Source organism: Colias philodice, chromosome 25 (assembly GCF_061535455.1).
Source record: "Colias philodice isolate Cphi_HAF_F1 chromosome 25, ilColPhil1 Martin Lab GWU primary, whole genome shotgun sequence".
NCBI classification, from domain to species: domain Eukaryota; kingdom Metazoa; phylum Arthropoda; class Insecta; order Lepidoptera; family Pieridae; genus Colias; species Colias philodice.
Window position 1 is genome coordinate 8,316,648 of NC_143110.1, and position 24,035 is coordinate 8,340,682.

At 34.5% G+C, this 24,035-nt stretch overlaps 2 protein-coding genes across 5 annotated transcripts in view; one reads left to right on the forward strand and one right to left on the reverse strand.

The window, feature by feature from the left end:
- Positions 1-2,517: 2,517 nt before the first annotated feature.
- LOC149477547 (pancreatic triacylglycerol lipase-like) lies at positions 2,518-10,573 on the forward strand. Of its 2 annotated transcripts, XM_089710923.1 has the most exons (10): positions 2,543-2,583; positions 3,825-3,882; positions 4,188-4,211; positions 4,594-4,756; positions 5,061-5,157; positions 5,603-5,763; positions 6,923-7,045; positions 8,299-8,541; positions 9,353-9,533; positions 10,046-10,573. In XM_089710923.1, exons 2-10 carry the CDS (start codon positions 3,832-3,834, stop codon positions 10,191-10,193), a joined length of 1,191 nt encoding a protein of 396 aa, XP_089567049.1. In that variant the 5' UTR covers positions 2,543-2,583; positions 3,825-3,831; the 3' UTR covers positions 10,194-10,573. The 2 variants fall into 2 exon arrangements, with proteins under 2 accessions (XP_089567051.1, XP_089567049.1); XM_089710925.1 differs by lacking the exon at positions 3,825-3,882 and having other exon boundaries at positions 2,518-2,583.
- Positions 10,562-24,035, reverse strand: part of LOC149477548 (protein 4.1 homolog) — a 78,234-nt gene continuing 64,760 nt past the window's right edge. For 2 of the 3 annotated variants that reach the window (XM_089710905.1, XM_089710904.1), the window contains 9 exons: positions 23,181-23,277; positions 22,919-22,983; positions 16,980-22,637; positions 16,577-16,795; positions 15,560-15,649; positions 14,396-14,482; positions 13,511-13,642; positions 12,812-12,922; positions 10,562-12,343 (listed from right to left, as the gene is read on the reverse strand). In XM_089710905.1, coding sequence (XP_089567031.1) covers positions 12,272-12,343; positions 12,812-12,922; positions 13,511-13,642; positions 14,396-14,482; positions 15,560-15,649; positions 16,577-16,795; positions 16,980-22,637; positions 22,919-22,983; positions 23,181-23,277 — 6,531 coding nt within the window. In that variant the 3' untranslated portion in view covers positions 10,562-12,271. The remainder of the gene's footprint in view (positions 12,344-12,811; positions 12,923-13,510; positions 13,643-14,395; positions 14,483-15,559; positions 15,650-16,576; positions 16,796-16,979; positions 22,638-22,918; positions 22,984-23,180; positions 23,278-24,035) is intronic. The other variant, XM_089710906.1, reaches the window with a different exon arrangement.

The following is a 24,035-nucleotide window of genomic DNA, read 5'->3' on the forward strand; positions in this document are numbered from 1 at the left end:
TCATATTCTATGCGAAAACACGTGTAAACACGTAATTCGAGTTATGTATTACGCGAAGAGTTTAAAGTATATTATACTAGCAATGCCCTGCGGTTTCACCCGCATAGATAGCGATATCGTTACAGTGAAAAGTCTACTATAGGTCGGACTATAGATTTAATTTTTATTCACATGAAAATCACCTTTACCCCGTCCCGCACTACGGCCTTTTTTTTTATTTTTTTGTTTTAGTGGGGAAATCTTTCATAGATACCCACGGCCTCCGGGGGAGGGGCCGTGAGTTATGTCGGATTCCTACCGACCAAAACCCCACTGTGTTCCGTCAAGACGCATATTGGTAGAATTCCTCCGTGACCCCCGCACTACGGCCTGCTCGAACAGTATACCTACTATTTTCTGTAGATTGACACTTTTAAAAATTCGTTATATCTTTTGAATGGAATATCCAATTCTTTTCATTTAAAAAGTATTTTGCTGGTATTGAAACAGTCTATAATAAAACATCATTTAATGGGATAAGGATTAATATATGTGTATGGATAACATGGTTTGATTACTGACGGCACTTCTATTTACTTTGAAAACGTAAAAAAATTGTTGTAGTAACATAACTACCGAAGATGGACATATGGTATCGCGGACTTTCTTGTAGATATTGATCCATTCTATAATACCGTAGAACATTTTTTTGTTCTATCTTCAATAGATTCCGCAGCGCACGCGATGACAGAAGTTTTATTGAGGATTTTTTTACACCTTGGGTTACATTATTGCATTTTTGGTAAGGATCTCTAATTTTTTTGAAAATGCAATATAGCCTATGTTGCTCAGTAAAGATGCAGCTTTCTAATGGTGAAAGAATTTTTGAAATCGGTCCAGTAGTTTATGCGTGAAAACCATACATACATACATACTTACAAACTTTTCCTCTTTATAATATTAGTATAGATAATCCGTTGTAAATATTGTAACCTAAGCTTAATAAAGCGTATAAAAACATGACACTACTTAGAATTTTGAATACATTAAGGCGGGTGACCTATCTACCATCAAAGCGGATCCAAGATGAGGTCATACCTTGCTTTACCACGTATCCTTTTTTATAAGTAGCTCATTGCTCTAAGTACTCCATAAACAGGTTACAAGCAAAAATTTCTAACTGATGTTCTTTATGATTTGTTTTTTTAACCAAAATGTTACATGTCGGAAGCTTGTCCATCATTTACATCATATTTTTTTAAATCTAGTAGTAGGTAGGTACATCACATCACAACAAGGTAATAAAAACGATGGAAATTTTTGAGAAATAATTGGTCTTAGGCTACTTCCTAACACACGCTTTAATCTTAGTAACTTATTTTTTATTACAACCAAGAGAATTATGTTATTTATGCCACCAACCCTGACAAATCTTCAAAATAAAACGCCTAAATAACTCCTTATTGCATCAAATATCTTCACGTAAAATAAAAACTGGACCGATTTTCGTCTTTTTAACTGGCTTTAAAAAGCTAGGAGGTTCTTATTTCGACTGATTTATTATGAGTTTGCTACCTCAGTACTTTGCACTAGGTGAACCCATTCTGATGATTCCTGTTGGTCCCATTAAAATTTGTGAAGTTCCGAACATTTAATGGCAGTTTAGTTTTTGCTAAAAAAATATTTTACATGTTGATCTCAAATAGTAGGTTTTAGCGATAGATTCATAGTAAAACATGGAAAAACATTGTATTGTCCCTCGAAGTTCCCACGACCGCAAGGTCAGTAATTAGAAATGAATTAATATACTTCCGAGATATTGATACGATAAAATATACACAATACCCATGCATAGATGACATTTATTAATGTTCTTTGTAAATTAACTTATTCTTGGTAAAGTTCTTGGAAAACTAGAGCTGTAGAGGTCGAAGTATTGGGAACATAGAAATGTTCAATAAAAATATATATTTCTAATTTTGGCTTATAAACCATTTGAATTTAAAATAGGAACTTACCCTTGATTGCCGTCCTTAAAAATCCGTCTTTAAAAATCATGTAGGTACACCTAAATAGTAATTATATTATTGCAAATGCAATATTATTTCCTTTAAAATACTTCGTATCCTATTACCAAAGCCTATGAGTGTGAAATGTTTCGTATACCAAAGCTTATAATAGCGTGTATGTTTCGTAGTCATTCAAACAAAAAACGCTGATCAGAATCTGGATAAACTTTTGCGATCGATTTACCAAAGAGATTAATTTGTTTTGCAGGTACCACGATACTGAAGCCAAGAGCCAGAATTTTATTTTTTATAGAATTTAAGTTAAATGAGTACTTATATTAATAAGAACAATTTAAATTGATTTTGCCTGTATTCGATTTATCTCCCCTTCAATTAGGATAACTTAAAAATATTGTAATTTCAAGAAAACATCTATATTAAAATAAGTCGGAAGTAAATTTAAATATGTTATAAAAATGGACGAAGTTCGCAAAGGACTGGTTTATATAAAACTACTTGCACGCTCTGTGTTTTGTAGTTTGTGTAGGTGTGGTTGTAGTGCGGTGGTGTGTATTTTGTGTTTTTTCTTGCAAATGTAAGTTATTTGTATTGAATGTAATATATTATATCTAATGTGTAATGAAATCTGATGAGTTTACAGTTTTCGTTTGGCTTTTAATTATTTTGATTCTTACCTATATAAATAGTTAATTTATTTTTATAAATTTCAATTTTATCTTAGGTAATAATAAATGTAACTTTAAAATGATACAAAATTATTAATTTTTAAAGTTTCCTTTTGCGTCTAATATTATCTAACTAAAACAGTAATTACCTAAATGCTATATGTATTATAATATTTCTTGCGAATAAGTTACTTCCAAAGAAAAATTGTTACAGTAATAAGAAATTAATAAAAAAACAATAAAGGAATAAATAAAGGAGAAAAATTACACGGTCAGTAAAAATGTCAAATTATGTATTAAAATTTTATTATATTTTGAATTTAATCATAATGGAAAGAATGCACCATGACATTTCCTCATATCGAAGTTTTAATCCGAACCTATATATCGAGTTCACCTTCACCCAAAAATGGGCGATGTTCATTAAAACTTTTTTTAAATATCCAATACAAGCCTTTCTTATTTAGTAATGTTCAAGTTCATATCTGTGATACATAATACTATGTATCTATAATTTACTCTTCACGTATTTTTGAGCACAGATATTTATATAGGTACATTAGTACATATAAACATTTTCGGTACAGCCTTGCCTGAAATATCCCGCTAAAAGATAGATGAATATATGAATAAATATTTATATACTTAGGTGCTGAGAGTTTCTTTACAGTCAAGAAAATATATTAAAATTATTGAAAATTTTTATTTTTTACAGTACGCACCGTTTAATTGAGTTTATTCCTATCATGTCGTTGTGTTTTTAACACTTATGTAGGTTTATGTCATCGTTACTGTGTCGATTGATTTTGCATACATAAAAGAGAGAATTGTTAACAGTTCAATATAAAGATAAATGAAATTACACTTAATTATCAAAGGAAATAGTTATGACGGTGTTAAATTTTGTTTAATGGTTTGTGAATTTTTAATTTGGCGCCAAAAGTGACGAACAGAAGAAGCAAACCTTTTTTTTTCATAGTCTATATCGATAATATTATTTGATTATAATTTAATTCAATAACGTGTTTTAAGGTTTTAAAATATTCCGAATGAATTTATAATAAGTACGATATAATTATGTCTAAGAGAAGAAAATAAATAGATAGTACCTATAATAATAATAGTAGATACTGTCCTATTTTGATTTCAGTAGCACCATGGATCTTGAAGATAAATTGTATGTGTGGTACAAAGTTGTACATGATGGAGTAAGTTGTGTGTGTGTGCAGTGTTTATCTGCGTGTGTTTGAGTTTGTCTGTGGGTGTGCATATATTTGTGTGTTTTGTGTGTGTGTATTTACATAATACACACACAACACATAGGTACTATATAGGTACACCTATAGTACCTATGTGTTGTGTAGGGATTTTAATGTGTGTGGTTTTTCGATCTGGTATAATTTTATCGTTGTATTTTGGTAACTTGTTTGTTTTTGACTTGCACGTTTTGATTTTTTATTGCACACTGTGCCATTTTAAAAACTATTTCTATAAAAATTGTATTGGTTTTCAGGTCGAGGAGGGAATGAAAAACATGGTACGTAAATAAAACAATTATAAAAGAAAACTATATGTATAATTACAATATTTTCGAATACAGAATATTGACTACTTAAAACAGAATAATTTTATAAGAATTGTATCACAGATTGTATATTTCATGATATAGGTATCCTACTTACCTAAACTACTGGTAACCTACGCGTAGCTTTCCATTCTCGCTCTACTTAATTGAATAAACAATAAAACAACAAGTCAATTAGTACATATCTTTATATATTTAGGTATAGTTTGCATTTTTAATAGCTATTTGAAAAATATAAATAAAATATTGTCGTTCTTTTACATAGACACATACGCTAGAAAAATTCACCTTATTCTTTCAGAGTCAATAACTAAACACGTATTTAATTCAACAGAATCCACAAAAGGTAATATCCCTGCTGGTGGCCTTCTTCTCGCTGTCATCAGCTCAGCAAAAAGACCAGATATTTGACTCTATTGGCAAGGGCTTACAGCGTGAAATCGTAGCAGCGAAACTACCCGTGGTTGAAACCATCGCGACTGTTGGTTCTTCTCAATGTAAGTGATTTGTGAATAAGTTATGAAACATTTTTAATGAATATTTTTGAGTCGAGCCATTAAATTAAAATTCCTTAATATAAATCTAAGACAATGTAATTAAATTATTACAATAAAAATTTATACTACAAAGTTGCTCTTGTATCCTGACTGCATTGATGTAAAAAAATTTTTTTGAAAATTTTTTTACACTTTTTTTTTCCATTGGAAATTACTTGCTTTTTATTGTGATTATGTATAATTATACGTACCTATGAACATGTTAAATGGGAATTTGTAGAATAAAATGAGAGTTGTTTTTAAGGTAAACACGTGAAGAAATTAGTTGGTGTGTCGTATGAACAGCTAGCTGGTGAAAACGAGCCTGATTTGAATCTATTGAGGATATTCTATAAAAACAGGTAGGTACGTAATTAGTAAAGTATAGATAATAAGAGTTTGTATAGATTGTTACAAACTGTATTGTTCTTTTTCAATTTGTTTTCCAGAAATACCTAAAGCAGGAATTAGTTCATGATTTCAGCTCTACTTTTTCGGAAATTAACGAAATATTTTTTTGATGTGTTTTTCCTATTACAAAATTTAATGTAAAGAAAAGCCTTCATTGTTATTGCTTTATATCGCGGTTGTCGATATTTTTAAATTTCCCTTAGTAGTTAGAAGCTAAATTATTTCTAAACCCAGACTGTACTTTTTCATATCTTGGCAACTCTACACGCACAAGTTCTTATTTCACTAAATTGTCTGTAATTTTCTAATGAGTAAGTACCTCCTAGTTATTGATTAATTTATTCAGGAAAAACTTAAAACAAAAAAACACAATACTAAATCTAACAATAATTTCAGGCAATCCGCTATAAACTTGAACATATCAGAAGCAGCGGGTTGGCTGCGACAGGCGCGGCAGTTCGAACGGGACAATAAACTGATCATATTTGTGCACGGATTTACTGATAATCCCATGAAAGACAGCTTCACTAACATTAGCTCGTCTTTTTTGAAGAATAGTAAGTATATATTCATTTTTAGGGCGTAAAATTATCGTCTGTGAAAAAGTAATTTTGCAAATGTGTTGCGATAGGTGTTTTTTCAACTCATTTTCCTTGCAAAAGGATCAAATCTCAATAAAATAGGCTTTAGGCTCTGGCCTAAAGCAAGTAGAGCCTGCGTAGACATAATCGAAAATAGGATACTGTGAGTCCTTGGGTACAATTCCGATGGTTTAGAAAGAACATATCTTTTAGATTTTAGAATACAAAACAATTATTCTAAAGAAAATCTAGCAGTCAAACATGCATCTGCCGCATAATTATAAATAATGGAGTAATTAGCTTGAAATCGATTATATTCTCGAAGTTCTGTGAAAAAAAACAAGAACAATATTTTGTATTGCATAATGTATTGAAACTCAACCACAACTACGCATCATTCATGAATATCTGAACATAGTTAACTACAAGGACCAAAGGAAAATTGACAATAAAACGAAAAAATGGTTCTTTTCGGACATGTAGCGTTTCAGTTATCTCTAAGCTATGTGAGTTGTGACAAAGCTACATGGGCCAGTATTGCTGTTAGTAATTATTTCTGCTTTCCTGCTACCTAGGTACCTATACGAAATAAACGTATTTACATTCTATTCTTTCTAATATATATATTATCTAATATCTAATCTAATATCTATTATCTAATATTCTAATATATATTATAAAGGCGAAAGTTTGTAAAGATGTATGGATGTATGGATGTTTGTTACTCTTTCACGTAAAAAACTACTGAACCGATTACAATGAAATTGAGCACACATATAGAGGGTAACTTGGATTAACACAAGGGATAGTTTTTATCCCGGTAATCCCACGGGAACGGGAACTATGCGGGTTTTCCTTTGCAAACGCGGGCGAAGCCGCGGGCGGAAATCTAGTGTTAAATAATTCATTTGATTGTAGGATTATGTCAGAATTTTTTAGTGTAATTTCTTAACCTATTTGACTAGGTACCTAAGTATTTTGTGGACAATGAGATGCAATAACAGATGTTCTCGAGATGCAATTTCAGTAGATACTTAAATTCGTAATAACTTGTTTTCACACATTGTATCGGCATTCCGACTGTTTCCTGTTCTAATATATTTTTAGCAGACGTTTATTATTCATTCCCTTACAGACCACGACAGTGTGCTAGCCCTGGACGGCAGTTCCCTAATCCGATGGTTGTACCTCCGCTCCACCACGTACGTCCGCTTCATTGGTCGCTCGCTGGCTGAATTCCTCGCCGTCTTAGTTGGTTGTGAGTAATATATATATGTGGTATATAGGGAGAGAGGTTTAGCAAAGAAAGACATGGTTGAAGGAGGAAAATAAATACCTATATTGAAATTTAGATAAAGGAATGAACCTAGAATTTGTGTAGACATTATCCAGTAGTCGAAAAGATATATTATCTACTAGTAGTTGAATTAAAACAAGTTTTTCAGGCATTAATTCTTATGTATCTTTTTTCTTTTCACTACAATCACACAAAATGGCTGAACGATTTATATCAAAAAGTCTTGTAGAAATTAGAAAACATACTCATATACAGAGACTAGAGAGATAGATTGTGTGACTCTAATTTACTAGTTAATCAATTGACTCTAGCTAGAGCACATAATTGACGACTAACTATAACTACCTACTCATTATATTGAACGGTATATTTAACATTATATTTTACCTAAGTAAGCAAGTAGGTACTTAAGTAACTTAGTTAAGTGTCATTATGAAATTACGGTTGTCATTGCCAATACGGTATTGAAAATGAAACATAAAAATAATCGACATGCAAATGAATTCAATCTAATTAAATCAGGAATATAAATTTTATCATCCTCATGCCCATTAAAGATAATTCACATAACACAAACCCATCTTTACTTTAAAGGCTAAGGAAAACATCATAAACATACTATATCGTTGACCTAGAACTATAATTATGGACACTATTTCAAACGACATAGTAATTAAAATGAGACTAATCGGTGATGCTATTTTAAATACTGTAATAAATACCTTTATATGAATTTTATAAGTATCTTGTTTGTTTAATTCCGGATATTTACAAGAAAGATGTCATTCAAACTAGATGTTTTTCTTATTAATCGAGGTTTAGAAATCCTGATTACCTTGTTCTTGAAAAGGCTTTGATGCCATATTAATATTTTATTTTATTGAAACTGCTTACGGCTAATTTATTACCTATTAAACTCATTTTTCACATAGCTCAAACATTATTGGATTAATTTTGTTTGTTTCGTCAATGTGATCGGAAAATTTTCGCCGTCTTAGAACTTGCCAATGGACATAATAACAAAATGAATGAACAATTATAGAAAGAAGAATGCTAAAATATATTTAATGCCACAAATTCTACATAAAATGTGTAACCTAGCTCATCAAATTGAAACATAACCATTATTTACAATAACCGCCATTTATATAATTCTATATTATTACGACTATGAATATAATATTTACTACCTAATAACATTTTTCTTTAACCAGTTGGCCAGGACCCTTCACAAATCCACATAATCGGACACAGTCTAGGAGCCCACATCGCTGGCTTCACCGGCAAGACGTTCCAGCAACTAACACGACGCAACATTGGTCGGATATCCGGGTTGGATCCCGCGGGACCTTGCTTCAGTCATGTGGAACCGGAGCTGCGGTTGAAGCATACGGATGCGGATTTTGTGGATGTTATACATACGGATGCGGGTGTTTATGGGATTAAGGATGCTGTGGGTATGTGTAGTGGTTGACAAATTATGTTATAAAGTATAGGTCTTTGCTCTGTAGGTACACTAATTATTCATGAACTCTTAACGTATGGAACTAGATATGGTAGTCTATTTAATTTAAATTAAATTGAAATAAAAAAATTTAAAAAAATTTATATTGGTGTAAGTAACTAGGTATGTGATCCACGTAAATGATTGTTATATTGTATTTGTAAGTAATATAAAGAGCTTTCGGAGGAACATCATGTTTTTGAATGATGTTCGAAAGTGCAGTGATGAATAAATACATAACTTAAAGGGACAAGGGATAAAATAAAAACTCTCTTATGTACTCAAATCTTATTTATTCATGTACCAAATTTTTTACAAGACGTGCTTATGAATAACCAATTTTACACATTCACTGCTGAAACACACGATCACCGCTTCGAAAGGTAGGTACGCGCTAGTCTTAGGAATAGGTAACTACCTACTTCGAATTGAAAAATTATCGTGTTGGAATATCCATTTATCGAAGACTTAACTCTGGCTGCTATTACTTAGCAGAGATATTTTATTGCTGAAAAATATTTCAAAAACATTCCTTTCGATTTCGATTGCTCATGTGCGATCACGTTCACGGTATACCGATAGGCTAGGCGTCACCCCGGAATGGCAAAAAGACGCGGGTTCGAATCCCAGCTCGATTTTTTTCTATTCTTTAAAAATTTCTCGATAATATTCCTTTTGACAACAAACGCAGTTGCCTAAATAATTAATTCACCCATCCTCAATTGCCTATCAAATGTTATCTTCAATTATACATGCATCCCCAGGGCACGTAGACTACTACCCCAACAGCGGCGCTATGCAACCGGACTGCGTGCTCCAAACGTGTTCACACTCCCGCGCCTGGCTGCTGTATGGCGTTAGTATTATATCGCCTGAAGCATTCCCCGCGGTCAGGTGTCAAGATTGGGACGCTTTTAAAAAGGGACAGTGTGAGAATGAGATCAGGTATGATGTTCGAATTTTAATTTAGAATGTAAAATGTATTATAGCTGACTATCTAGATAAAATGGTGTGTATTTTGCTAATGAATCGACGGAATGTAACTAGGTGCACGGGTTACTATTAAAGTCGTACATTGTATATTTTTGGCAAATGTAGCTGTACAAGATATTATTTTGTCTTTTCATCTAACGACTCGATTGAATAGAATTTTACGAGTGGGTGATAGAGAAAGAAACTTGTAAAGTCTGTTGTCTGTCTCATTGATTCATATAATTTGATGATTATTTTATATTTTTTTAACAAGAGAATAACGCAAAATAAACATTGAATCCACTTCGACAGTCTATAGCGTCCTACAATTTTAATCTTTGCATTACATGTTACAAGTTTGAACAGTTGCATTGAATTATTTAACTACATGTTCTCTTAATTTACAATTCTTATATACAATTTTACTTGCAACATTTAATAATATACCCACATATGTAATAATAATATATCTTTCTACATTTCAGTTACATGGGCTACTCCGCGAAGCCCGGTACGAGAGGACAGTATTACCTCCGCACAGGCGATACCTTCCCATACAGTTTGGGCAAGGATGGTCTGCGGTATGTGAATAATGAAGGCATTGTTCAGAGCATCGGAAATATCTTTGGATGATCGTTTATTGAAAAGTGTGATTGAAACTGTGTTGTGATTTTAATTAATTAAGTCAAATCAAAGAATGTTATTAATATTATTTATTTGTATACGTTTTTATAGTATGACAAAATTGTATTTGAATCTTGTAAGCATAGTCGAAATAATACTATTCTTTATGTACAAATAAAATCGTTCCATTAAAAGAACAAGACTTTATAGTAATATAGTGTGTTAATATTTTATGTACAATTTCTTAACTAAACATGAAAATGTTACTGGTATTTTAAGAAACAGGTGTGTATTTTTGTATCTAGACCAATAAAATAAGAGTGATAAAGTGTAAGTGCAAGCAAATGTTATTCTTAGTGAGGTTGAAATAAAACACATTTTAAAACAAAGCATATTTTATTGTATTCATTATATTACTTCTTCTCAATATAAAATCCGGAGTTGGGGACTCTTAGAAAAATAAACATCTCTAATAAATATAAAGACAACACAAGTTACACATTCGAGCAGTTGAGGAGAATCGAACATTACTTGAGCCCTTTCTATCATTGTGACGTGATTTAAATCGGTTTTATTGTTATTTTGTTATTAATAGAAACAGACAGTTATACAATTAACCATTTTTCAATTTCATATTAAAGATGTATCATTTATTCAACCAGAAAATAACTTCAATTTAACATTGACGTTAACTGAACATTGCATAGTTTATTTTCCAATAGACATACACACACTAAAACAGTTATTATATGTATATTAAAAAGTAATCTCCTCAACTGCCCAACCCGTGGCCACCACAGAACCGCCATTAAAAATAATTATGGCAACACATCAGCCTGTGACGTCACACGTGAACAATAAAATGTCAAATTATAAAAAGTAAAAATCTGATTCACAATCAGCGTAACATACACTTAATTAAATGAAAAAAACGTATAACTAGCGATTACCGAAGTAGTAATTGTACAATACTAAAATTGTTTATGGTTTTACAATCTGTGGCCTGTCAAATTAAGGCGGCAAATTACATGTCATTGATGTTTTAATGTCACTTAATGTACGATTCATATTTTTCATCTCAATTAAATATAAGATAGTCAATACATTATAGCCACAGATTATAAAACAATAAAACGCTTTCTAAGGTTGAAAAACATCTAGATTCTAATGTGTGAAACCCAGGTATATTGGAATGTCCTGTCATTAAAAATAAAAACGGTGATGCATTTAGATTTTTGCATTGGTCGTATTTTAAAAGTATTTGTGCTTGCGATGTGAGACCCTAAACAACGATAAGCCAATTGGAGTAAAACAATTTATAGATATAATAATATCTGTGGCATCAGTCTTAAATTCGAGCAAGCTATATCCGACCTTATTGACACATATTTGTTGCCGCTAACGAAAAATATTCACAACTATCATTCAAGATGTTCTCACGCCGAATCCACTCTAAATTCAATGCAAATAAGATCGAATATAGCTAATCTATGCCATCATCGTAATGTTACTCCCGCACAAGCCTTTAATATCCAACGCTCAATAAACACACAAGACAGAATTTTACATTCTAATACCTAAATAGCACCTAAATGGTGTAATATAGAAACAGTAATAGCAACATGTTATAAATATCTTAAAACTTTTAGGTCCCGACTGTTAACTTTTCCCGCCAAAAGATCGCACTTGTCATGGAGGTTTCAGTCGGGCGTAATTATCATTATATTTCTTTTTAGTCCCGTCCTACGTTAATGTTATCCAGGTTTGAGAGAAATTATCACTAAATAACGGTGGTCTAACTCGTGACACTTTTAAAGCTAAAATCGAAAGTTCAAATGAAATTGTTTTAAATACACGAACACGTATTTTATGGCATCGCTAAGCCCAGGTTCCGTTTCCTTAGCCTAAGCTTAAAAAATCGTTAAAAAAATGCTGCAACGTACCTTACCATGTATTTTTACAAGTCGTAACTATAAATAGAGTGCGTTTCCGACACAACATCGATATAATAAAGTACAATAAACGAGTACAGTAATAATTAAATAACTTATGATAATATTCGCAGGATGTACATTGTACAGGTGTGTTTAGGGCTGCGTGCTCTGTTGTTGAATCTCGATCTTTTCCACCGTCATGTCGGGGTTCATCGCTGTGGCTTCCTGTGATAAGGAAAAAATATTTAATTATTTTCTAGTTTCACACATTCTCATCTAGTTTCATACTTCAAAGGATTATATACTAAGAGCGTTATTGAAAATAGAATTATGGTCCTTCGAGTCTTAAGTTTATTGTTATGTCAAATATAGGTACTTATGTTCGAAGAAACAAGTTTTTGGGTACAAATGACAAACATAAACAAGTTTCACGATCGATATCCTAAGTTACCTGACCTTATCTACAAAGTTTGAACGAAATCTGGCCGTTTAAAGTGGGTCAAAATCGCGCCCAAAGAAGTCGGTTACAAACAAACAAACATACAGGTGAAGCTAATATAAAGCGTGTAATAAATTGTTAAAGATTACCCTAACCAAGTACCAAGATACCTCTTTATTAAGCGAAAATTTGCTTCGCTATAGTAAAACACCATGCAAAATCAGTGAATATTACAAATAATACAAGTTGTTCACCTGTATTGCCTCAGCGAGCGCTCGATCGTGGTCGATAGGATCACCGTCCGACTGTATGGTGATCTTCTGTTCCACGCGAGTTTCCACCACGCCGTTGCGCTCCGTTTTGTACTGGAAATAAACATCATTATTATAAAAACCTTGTTATTTTCATTGACTAGATTATTTTTATGTATTATAAGAAACACGAAAATTGTATTTGCTCAATATTAAAAAACTGTTTAGGTTAGACTACTAGATTATATTATAATAAAACGGATTTTTCAATAGATCAACCCTTTCACAGTTTTATCAATGAAACAGTCCCATGAAGAAACCGGCATGTCGAAGATATTTGCCAAATTGTAATTGGTCAGTATAGTCGATTATTGCCTAAACCTTTAAGTGGTCTAATTTTGTATTAAAATTGAGTGATGGCGATTTAAAAAAATTACGAGAAGATTCTGTTCTTACAAAAACATTAACTATAAATATTTAAATACTTTAGTGATGAACACAATATAGACTATCGTGCTATCGATGTTTATCACAATTATAATTCTAAGAATGTGTTTAACAATTAATTGTATAATGTAATAAATTGTAATTAAATTAATGTAATAATTAAATAAATGAAAATTATAATTCTAATATGTAAACAATTATAATTATAATTCTAATATGATGATGATGATGATGATGATGATGATGGCTACTCACGGTGATAGTCTCAACGGTGCGTGTCTTCGAGCTGATGGTCTGTGAGGAGACAACTTCTTCACCGCTCAGCTCACTCTCTATGGGTTCTGGAGTACGGGACGTCACTTGAGGCCCGACCGCTGTTGTGCTACTCTGTATTGCACATACAAAACATTTCTTTGTACAGTACTCCAAAATTAATAATGCGCATGCAAATCTTCGCTAATTATCGTATTTCCAAAATGTATTTCATTTGACTAAACAAATTTTACTAAATTATGCATGAAGAAAATGCATTTAACCACTTTATACATAATCGTCTTCGGACGCTCCGGGAATATGACAGTTACCGAACTGTGACGAAGATTTCTATGTGCATTATCACTTTTGGAGTACTGTAATACCTTGTATATTTATCATGTTATGGATATTTAAGACGCCCACTTTGAAAATCATAGACATTTTAACGTTAAAATATGTTTAAGGTAATAAATTTTTAAAGTATAGAAAATATAATTTCAAGCGATCATCAAGCGGGATTCGAACCCGCGTCTTTCTGCCATTCCGGGTGGACAAGAGGTTAGACGTCCCCGGGAATGGTAGAAAAACTAAAAATTTCTCATTTATAAAGCACTAGCATTCCGCCTGCGGCTTCGCCCGCGTTTTCAAAAAAAAACCCGCATAGTTCCCGTTCCCGTGGGATTTCCGGGATAAAACCTAGCCTATGTCACTCAGAAATGATGTAGCTTTCCAACAGTGAAAGAATTTTTCAAATCTGCCAAGTAGTTTCGGAGCCTATTCAATTCATACAAACAAACAAACAAAAAATCAAACCTTTCCTCTTTATAATATTTGTATAGATTTGAATGCTATAATTAACATAAAAGTTAATGGTTTTTTACTCACTTTAGTGTTGGCACCTTGCAACATGCTGCCAAACGGTGCGTTTCCAAGCACAGTACTTGTAGTCGTGGTGCGGTATGAACCAGGCTCCTGCGCATTATCATAAATGTATTATAAGTACACTAGTTTTAGCCCGCGACTTTACACACGTGGTATAAAAAGAAAAACGTACTAATCCAGACAAAAAGATCACATCAAGTTTACCTACCATATTGCTCGCTCTTACTTACACCTAGCCTCAGCCCATGGTTTCGATCGAGTCATAGTGGAATAAAAAATATATGTGCTAACCCGATATATAATATTTCATCAGACGTTTAGTTAATATTTAGTTACGAACGTTTTGCTCTAAATATTTGCACAATATAAGCCCCATCGACATCAACGAGACAGCTCTACCCAAAAATTTCAAAAGTAACAAATTATGTAATTAGATCAATAAGATTGCATTATTTTAAATTACAATAGTCTTATGCAAATTAAAAAAAATTAGGTAATACTTAACTGAAAGTTAAAAGAAAAAATCGTAAGAAAATAATATTAATTTTTAACTATATACACAATAAAACAAAATGATTAAATTCTCATAATTGTTTTTGTAAAACTAAAAATAAACTTGTAACACAGTAACATTTCTATGCCATGCTAGTCCCATGCATATTTTTCTAAATCACATCACGTTTTGTTTATGAATTCCATGCTATCAAAATGCATACTAACACAAGTACAACACCAAACTTTACCTGATTTTGTGAAGAATATCCTGTTTAATTTATTAATTAAAATATAACACAATAAATAATAAAAATTATCATTTAAATAAAATAATCTCTATATTATATTTAACAGTGACCTAAAGAATCATCAAATTATACATGAAAATTGTTTCTCACAACTATATAACAGAACAAAATTAACGTACTTATGTATACCTATTTAAAGTTACTACAACAAAATAGCCAAATTACTATTACAATTATTTATAATGGAGGTAGTTTATAAATATGACTATTCATAAATGCTTGTAAAAGTTTACATGAATACATTAGTTTTTTTATTTTGAATCCCAATAATGAAAATGAAAATCAATACTTTAATACTACATATGAAATTAGCAAATCCCACATTAGTCGATACCCTGTAAAAGAAAGCACCATTAAAACTTACCGTAACATAATAATGTCCTTCTCCCTCAAAGTCGATCGGCGTGCCGGAGTCCCCGCTGCTGAGCGACGACTGCGAGTCGTGTCTCGTCAGCTGCGCGGTCGAGCGCGGAATGCGCCGTAACGCGTGTGCGCGGTTATTTATATGGGCCCGTGACGTGCGGTGTGATTGCGGGTAGTTTCACGTTATGGGAGGGTAGTTGGAAATTTTTATGATAGGGAGAAATAGTAAATGAGAAATACAGTTTGAAGTTAATGTAATAGGGGGTAGTGGAAAACAGTTTGGATTATAGAATGTGGTTCGAAAATTATGAAGAAACCATTAAATGGTTGTTTAAAAACAATAGTTAATAAACAGATTAAGTAAACACAACAATAAACAGCAATTTATTTGAATTGGATATTTGCCGGTTCGTGTTTATTTGCCACAATTATGATATGAAAACATTAACAGTTTAAATAATCGCGGATAAGAGTACATAATAAAGAAAATAACAATTTAATGTTTGAAAAAGTAAAAATTTGGCATTACAAAAAAGAGGGTAGTATTAATTTTAAATTATTTAATGGGAAAATGAATAATGTATCCATTGAAATATGTAAGTGTAATTAAATTTTTTAATTTTATTATAATGAGATGGTTCAAATCAGTTAAACATATCCAGGTTTTAAACCGTTTAATTCACAAATGCGGAGTTCACACCATGCGTGTTAAGGGCGGCCATGACGATTTGGAAAGAAGAAAAAAAACAAAATTAGAACATAATCATACGTGCATTATATGACTGCATTTTCACTATCGTTTCAATCAATATATTAATTTAATATTTGTATATTCATAGGCAATAATGAGTCATGTGTTATGAAATATCAAAAGCTCAAAGCGATAGCATATCAATCGCATCGCTGTCGTGAAAAGGCTGCCATATAAAAGCGTCAACCAAAAAGAACGAAAAAATAAAATGATAACAAAAAACATGCGGATGGCAATGAATCATTTGCTATAAGTCAAGAATGTTACCTGATCGCCGGTCGTAACCGTGGTTTTAACTTCTTGCGTGACCACGCGTTGTTCCTGCCTCGTGGCGGACGAAGTCAGAGTATGGGCCACTGTCTTTTCCTCCAATTGTTGTGTTTTCGCCTTCGTGTCGAGGTCGTGGTGTGTGGTCGCCATTCTCGTAGTAACGGCCCGCGCAGTCACGTACGGACTCCGCCCCTCCGTCGATTCAATGTTTTCCGCCTAATAATGTTAGACTAGCATGCTTACACTATATACAGAACTAGCTAACATCGAAGTTACTAAAGAAGCGTCAATGCCACGCGTTAAAATAAAAATGGAACACAAAATTAGGATAAAATAAAACAGAAACAAAGAAAAAGGTGGCGTCTCGTTTGCCGGTTACTAAGATATGCAAGAAACGAACCTTATTCGTGTGCGTGGAGAAGGTCACCTCTCCAGTTCCGAGGTTCTCAACCTCGTGCTCCACGTTGTGCGTGACGCCCTCGTCGTTCTTGGTGAGCAGTTGTTTGGTCGTCGTTTTGACGACGACGGGCGGTGTGGGGGTCTTTTTGGATCGCTGTGAAATCGGGATCTTGGAGGATACGGGGGTCGAGGAGGCCACGTAGCCTTGGTGCCTGATGTGCTCGCTCGTCGTGTACTCGGTGAACGTTTTGGGTTCGTCGCCTCGCGCGGGACTCTCGTCCTTACCGAAGGTTGAGAACTTATGCGTGTTGACCGTTTGTATGTCGATATTCGCGGGTAGGTCTTGCGTTTCCTTTTCGATTGTGTAATTGCCGCTCTTGTCTTCGAAGTGCGATGGATCTATTTGCGAATAGTGCAAAATGAGCTGGCCAGTGACAGGATCTCTTACGGCAGTGCTCGGGTCTATATCTCCTGTGTCCGGGTCGATGTCTCCGTATTCCGTTTTAATTCTTCCAGTTACAGGGTCGATCTTGCCAGACAACGTCATAGTTTGTGTGACGGTTGTCCTTGCTCCCTTAAGTCTTGGATCATCAGGATCCACGTCGATCGTTTCACCGGTAATCGGGTCGATAATTTGATATACGTATACAGTTTTAGTTGTGATAATTCGTCCGGTTGTTTCATCAATGGTGCATTCCTTCGGGTCGACTTCTTTGACTCTTCCTTTTTCATCTTTCTGTGTAATAATGTAAATCTTTACGATGATCAGTTTACCCGTTCTTGAATCAATCTTTCCTAGTTTGGTGTAAATTTCTCCAGTTCCCGGATCGACTTGCGAAGCAGAGTACAAAGGTTCATTATTTTCATCAACATCACCTGTTGCTGTGTAAATCTGGCCATTGACTGGGTCAACTTTAATAAGAGATTTCTCAACGTCTGTAGCTCTAGAGATAGTTCCAGTTTTCGGGTCCAAACGACCGTAGATAGAAATGATGTAACCAGTATTAGGATCGATTTGGCCAGCGGTGTACAGAACTTCTCCAGTTTTAGGGTCTTTCGGTCCAGCGATCCAAATTTGATTAGTTTTAGGATCGACTTTGACGTTTTTAGGATCGTTTGATACAATTTGTTTTCCAGAAACGGGATCGATTTTAGTTTGGATTATTCTGAGGCACATTAACCTGCCGATATCCTTGTCTGGTTTACCGGACTTAGGATTGATTTGTCCAGTTCGCAATAAGAATTGTCCAGTAACAGGATCGACTTTAAGTTCCTTGCTTTCGAATTTGCCTGTCTTGGGATCATTGTATGTAACTGTTCCCTTGACCAAATCAATTTGTCCATACTTAGTATTGATGATGTTGTTATCAGGATTGAGTTGACCCGTGCTGCTTTCAATAACCGAGTTCTTAGGTTCAATAACACCTTTCTTAGCATCAACTTTTCCAACGAAAGATGTTACTTCGACTACTGGATCAATATGACTGCCTACAACAAGCAACTGGCCAAGATTTGGATTAACTTTACCAGTCTTAGGATCTACAACACCCTTAATAAAGATCTGGCCATTGTTTTCATCGATGGTAATTGGTTTAGCATCTTGAGATCCTGTTGTATCCGAAACAAACATCACTCCGTTTGATGGGTCGATAACACCATACTTAGTAGAGATGTTGCCAGTTTCCGCATCAACTTTTCCTTTTGTATGTTCGACTACTGCCTCTTCGATGTTCACTTTGCCTGTTCTACTGTCAATAGGACCTGTTATAGTAGTAATATCAACTACAGGATCGTCTTGTTTCGCTACACTCAAAATCATACCAAGATTGGGATCAATCTTTCCAGTTTTCGGATCAATAGCACCAGAATTAATGAAGATTTGTCCAGTTTCACTTAGAATTGTACCATCCTTAGTTTGTTTCTGTCCTGCTGTATCAGTTATCACCATATTTCCCTTATTAGAATCGATAACTCCGTATTTGGTTTCAATAAAACCGTTAGGGTCTAGTACTCCTGTAAGATGTTCCACTTCAGCAGTGCAGAAATCAGGTTTCTTTGTTTTCGGATCGACTCTTGTAAATATAACCATTATCTTAACGATCTTCTTCTTAGGTGGTGCAGGCGGAGCGGTAGTAGGTTTAGTAGGAGCAACACCTTGAACCGATGTAATAGGTGTTGCTTTTTGATATTGATTTGTAATAGGAGATGATGTACGCACAGGAGATTGCAACGGGGTTTGTACAGGCGTAGTCGGTGCTTTAACGGGAGTTGGAATTTGCCTCGGTGGGGATACACTAGCTCTTTGTGAAACTGGCGCCGCTTTAGGCAGAACATTCTGCTTATCAACAATCATCAACTGTTGAGCGAATGTCGGATCAACTTTGCCGGTCTTAGGGTCAACTACTGATGTTGTTACGATTATAGCTCCCGTCTTGGGATCAATCTCTGCTTGTTTAAGCTCTTGCTTACCAGTAACAGGGTCCTTATACAGGATTTGACCTGACTTCGGATCGATAATACCGAAATCGGTATGTATCTTTCCATCTTCAAGACTGACGTAACCCTTAGCAGCGTCTACATTACCAGAGCTAGCGTCCACAGATTTAGTTTTAGGATCGAATTTGCTTGTGATAATCACAAGTCTTATTTCACCCTTTGATGGAGGCTTGGTAAGTGACACGACTGGTTTATTGACAATGCTATACTGTTGTGCCAATAAGGGATCTACTTTACCCGTTTTCGGGTCGACAACATTGCTGGTTAATAGCATATGTCCCGTGGCGGGGTCAATCTGAGCCTTCCTTACTTCTTGTTTACCTGTCTTCGGATCTTTGATTGTAATCTCTCCCGTTGCTGGGTCAATAACACCTAGCTCTGTGCGTATTTTGCCATCTGGTCCAACAGTACCACTAACTGTGTCGACTTGTCCTTGACTGGGATCAATCTTCTTAGTTCTTGGATCGTATTTAGTTGTAATTATAACAAGGTGTATTTCTCTTTCTACTGGTTTAACATCTTTATCAACAATGGTAAATTGTTGTGCAAGCGATGAATCAACTTTTCCTGTCTTGGGATCTACGACGCCTGAGTTTAGGATAAGATGTCCCGTTTTGGGATCGGCTATAGCATTCTTCACTTCTTGATTGCCAGTTAGTGAATCTACTTGTTCAATCTTGCCCGTCTTAGGGTCGATAATACCGAAGTTGCTATGAACTTTACCATCAGCGGCAACGATTCCACGAGATGTTTCTACGTGGCCATTAGGATTATCCAATCTCTTATACTTCGAGTCATATTTGCTAGTAATAACCACCAATTGAACTTCTTTACCAGGTACAGATGCAAACGTGTCTTTAGGTTTATTTACAACTGAGTACTGTTGTCCTAATGTAGGATCGACTAATTTAGTATTCGGATCAATAACACCGGATGTGAGGAGCATATTTCCTGTCTTAGGATCAACTGTCGCCTTCTTTGTTTCTTGTTTTCCAGTCACTGGATCAGTTATCGTTATTTGACCAGTCGCCGGATCGATAACACCAACATCAGTGTAAACTTTATCATCGTCTCCAAGTTTACCAGTAACAGTGTCAACGTGTGCGTTGGTAAGGTCAAGTTTCTTGGTCTTAGGATCATATTTAGACGTCACAATCACTAAGTTCATGTATCTCTCTGGCATGCCCTTTGGCGCATCTTTATCTACTACAGTCAATTGCTGTCCTAGAGATGAATCTGATTTACCTGTCTTCGGGTCAATGACACCAGACGTAAGTAAAAAGCTGCCCGTTTTAGCATCAATAGCGGCTTGCTTCGAATCCCTTTTCCCGGTCTTCGGATCTGTGTAATATATTTTGCCCGAGTTCGGGTCTAATATACCGAAGTTAGTGTGTACTTTACTATCTTTGTCACTAATAATGGCTTGAGATGTTTCGATGAAACCATTAGGATTGTCAAGTTTCTTAGTCTTAGTGTCATATTTACCAGTGATAGCAACAACTTGTACTTCCCTTCCAGGTACAACAGCGAATGTGCTGGTGGGTTTATCGACAATGCTATATTGTTGACCTAAAGAGGTGTCTAATTGTCCAGTTCTGGGATCAATAACACCGGATACAAGAAGAATATTACCCGTCTTAGGATCGACTTGAGCTTGTTTAACTTCCTGTTTACCGGTTTTCGGATCCGTAACTTGTATGTTACCGGTTCTAGGGTCAATGACTCCATATTCGGAGTATATTTTACCATCAGCACCACTGAGCACACCTTTAATTGAATCTACGTGAGCAAATGCGGGGTCGAGTTTCTTATTCTTCAAATCATACTTGCTGGTAATGACGACTAATCTCACTTCTCTATTTGCTTTAGTTGCGTCTTTTTCAACAATGCTAAACTGTTGACCCAAGGAAGAATCGACCTTGCCCGATTTGGGATCCAACACGCCAGTAGTAACGAGCAGGTTGCCGGTCTTTTGATCAACATATGCCTGTTTAGGATCCTGCTTTCCTGTTTTAGGATCAACAAATTCAATCTTTCCTGATCGTGGATCGATAATACCATAGTTAGAATTAATAGTGCCATCTGGTGAAACAACAGCTCTTGAAACCTCAACGTGTCCGTGACTTGCATCAAGTTTCTTATGTTTACCATCGTATTTTCCTGTAATAACTACCAAGTCTACTTCCCTGCCTGGTTTAGCACCAACTTTATCATCAGCTTTCTCTACGAAGCAGTATTGTTGAGCCAACGTTGGATCCATCTTTCCAGTCTTGGGGTCAATAACACCAGACGTGAAGAGAATATGACCTGATTTAGAATCAACGTGGCCATTCTTTACTTCTTGTTTACCAGTTGCCGGGTCTGTGTAATTCACTTGACCCGATTTCGTATTAATAGTTTCTTTTTCTGTCGTTATTTTGCCGTTTGCTTTATTAAGCGTGCCCTTAGTGACTAAAATAGTACCATTTGCATCGTCAAGTTTTTTCGATTTAGGATTGTAGCGACCTGTTATTATAACAACTTGAATATCGTTATCTGGTTTAGCAATAACAGGAATAACAGCTGCTGCTGGTGTTTCATGATGCGCTCTCTCTGAATCAAGCAAAGCTAAAGTTGGGTCGATTACGTTAGGCTTTGGAGATTTAGCTTGTTCTTTGAGAGCTGCGGACTGAACGTAATCAATTCCTGGCGTCTTTAATTTGCTTGGATCTTCAGGTGTTTTACGTTTTTCTGCACTTTCAGCCACCTTTTTATCTTCACCAGGAGCGTAATTGAAAGCGAGTCCTGCCTTCCTCGTGCCTGGACTTTGGCTATCATCCATTCCTCTCTGTTTTTCATCATTGATCGGTTCTTTTTCATAACTAAATGCACCTTGAATGTAAGGTTTTCTTGTTGGGCTCTTCTCTGTGTCTGTATATTCGTACGGTTTTGTAAAACGTTTTTCTTCCTTCGTCAGACTCTTATCCACTGAACTGTCAAGGTTAGAGCTATCGTTGGACGTATCGAGCACAGCTATCTTAGCTTTGGGATCTTTGAGTTTCTTATCCTTATCTTTCGGAGACTTCTCTTTTGGAGATTTATCTTTACCCTTGGGTGATTTATCTCTGGGCGATTTTTCTTCCTTCGGCGATTTGTCTTTCTTACCGAATAAGCCGAAACCTCCCTGTTTGGTCGGGATGGTGGGGAAGGAAAACAAAAAAATAAAAATTATTAAAAACAAAACTCAATAATTAGAAAATAAAATGCGTTCGTGGACATCTACGAACATATAGTGCGAACTAAACATTGTATGCGCTTCATGCTTTGCTTGATCTAACATAGAGAATATTTACAACATTTGAATTGAACATTCAATCTAATTCTTATGCATTTTTCATCAAAGTGAAACTACCATTCCTTCTTATGGACAAGTGTTGTTTCATCATTGCATAGTTTATTACTTACCTTTGACTTTTTAGGTGTAGTTTCAATGTTATTTGCAACGCCTGGGTCGCTTGTCGTGTCGGTACCTGTCCAATAAAACACACAGTTTAAAATTTGTAAAATTAAATAATGCTTAATTCTTATAGACAAATTTCTATACGATAGATATAGACAAATCCATTCTTATATGTATTTAAGTGACATTTCTCTTCATCATCGAGAGTTACAATATCATCATTATACAATATATTTCAATTTATTTATTATACACAAATATATTTACCGTTTTCAGCCGGTTTCTTTTGTTCTGCCAATTTCTTTTCCTCTTTCTTCTCCGGTGGCGCAGTGGGCATCACTTTAACCGCACCGGGCGGTGGTTTCTGAAATAATTATAAAACAAATTATTAGTTTTCTTCATAGGTAAGGTTTATAACTAACTACGTCACTCTCCAATTACTACGACACACTGGTTCGAATCCTGTAATATGGAAACGGGCTAGAATATTTTTAAACAAGATAATTTGACAGATTTTTTTTTTACTTTTGCTGTCTGAAAGATTTATTTATTTATTTAATTTGAGTAAATATGTATTTAAAATCCTTTTTTTTTAAGAAAATTCGTATCCAAATTTCATAAGCAATTTCCAAATTACAGAAATCTCATAATAAAGAAAAATAAAACAATACAGATCAACAAATCTAAAAAGCAAAATGAATGGAGACACATGGTAAAGGTTCATGATAATGGATCTACATTCTACAGTCTACACACACTCGTGAAATCAAATAATAAGGTGCTATTACAAAGTGCTTTTAAAAAATACCTACGCGTATAGATAATTCTTACAAACTACAAAATTAAGCATTTTCCTTAAAACACCTATGAATTATTTTTAGCAATTCATTGAATTTAAAGCAATTTATCTCGTTCTAACGCACAACTTATTTGATTGATAGAAAGAAACAGCAATACTACAAAATACAAATAGGCGAAAGCTTCTGTAAAATCCCCTAATTTCATTCAAGTTTCGACTCAATAATTTTTCTATAAGTACTAAAACCACTAAAATTATCTATACGCGCTAAAACAAGCCAAATACAGTGATCACAAATGTATGTGTATCGAAACCGTAGATAT

What these genes read in the sequence shown, in the direction of transcription:
- LOC149477547 (XM_089710923.1), top strand. Translation starts at nt 3,832, where the DNA reads ATGGATCTTGAAGATAAATTGTATGTGTGGTACAAAGTTGTACATGAT. An exon ending in GACTGTTGGTTCTTCTCAAT is followed by an intron (nt 4,757 to 5,060) that starts GTAAGTGATTTG and finishes GTTGTTTTTAAG; the next exon opens with GTAAACACGTGAAGAAATTA. An exon ending in CCTCGCCGTCTTAGTTGGTT is followed by an intron (nt 7,046 to 8,298) that starts GTGAGTAATATA and finishes TTCTTTAACCAG; the next exon opens with TTGGCCAGGACCCTTCACAA.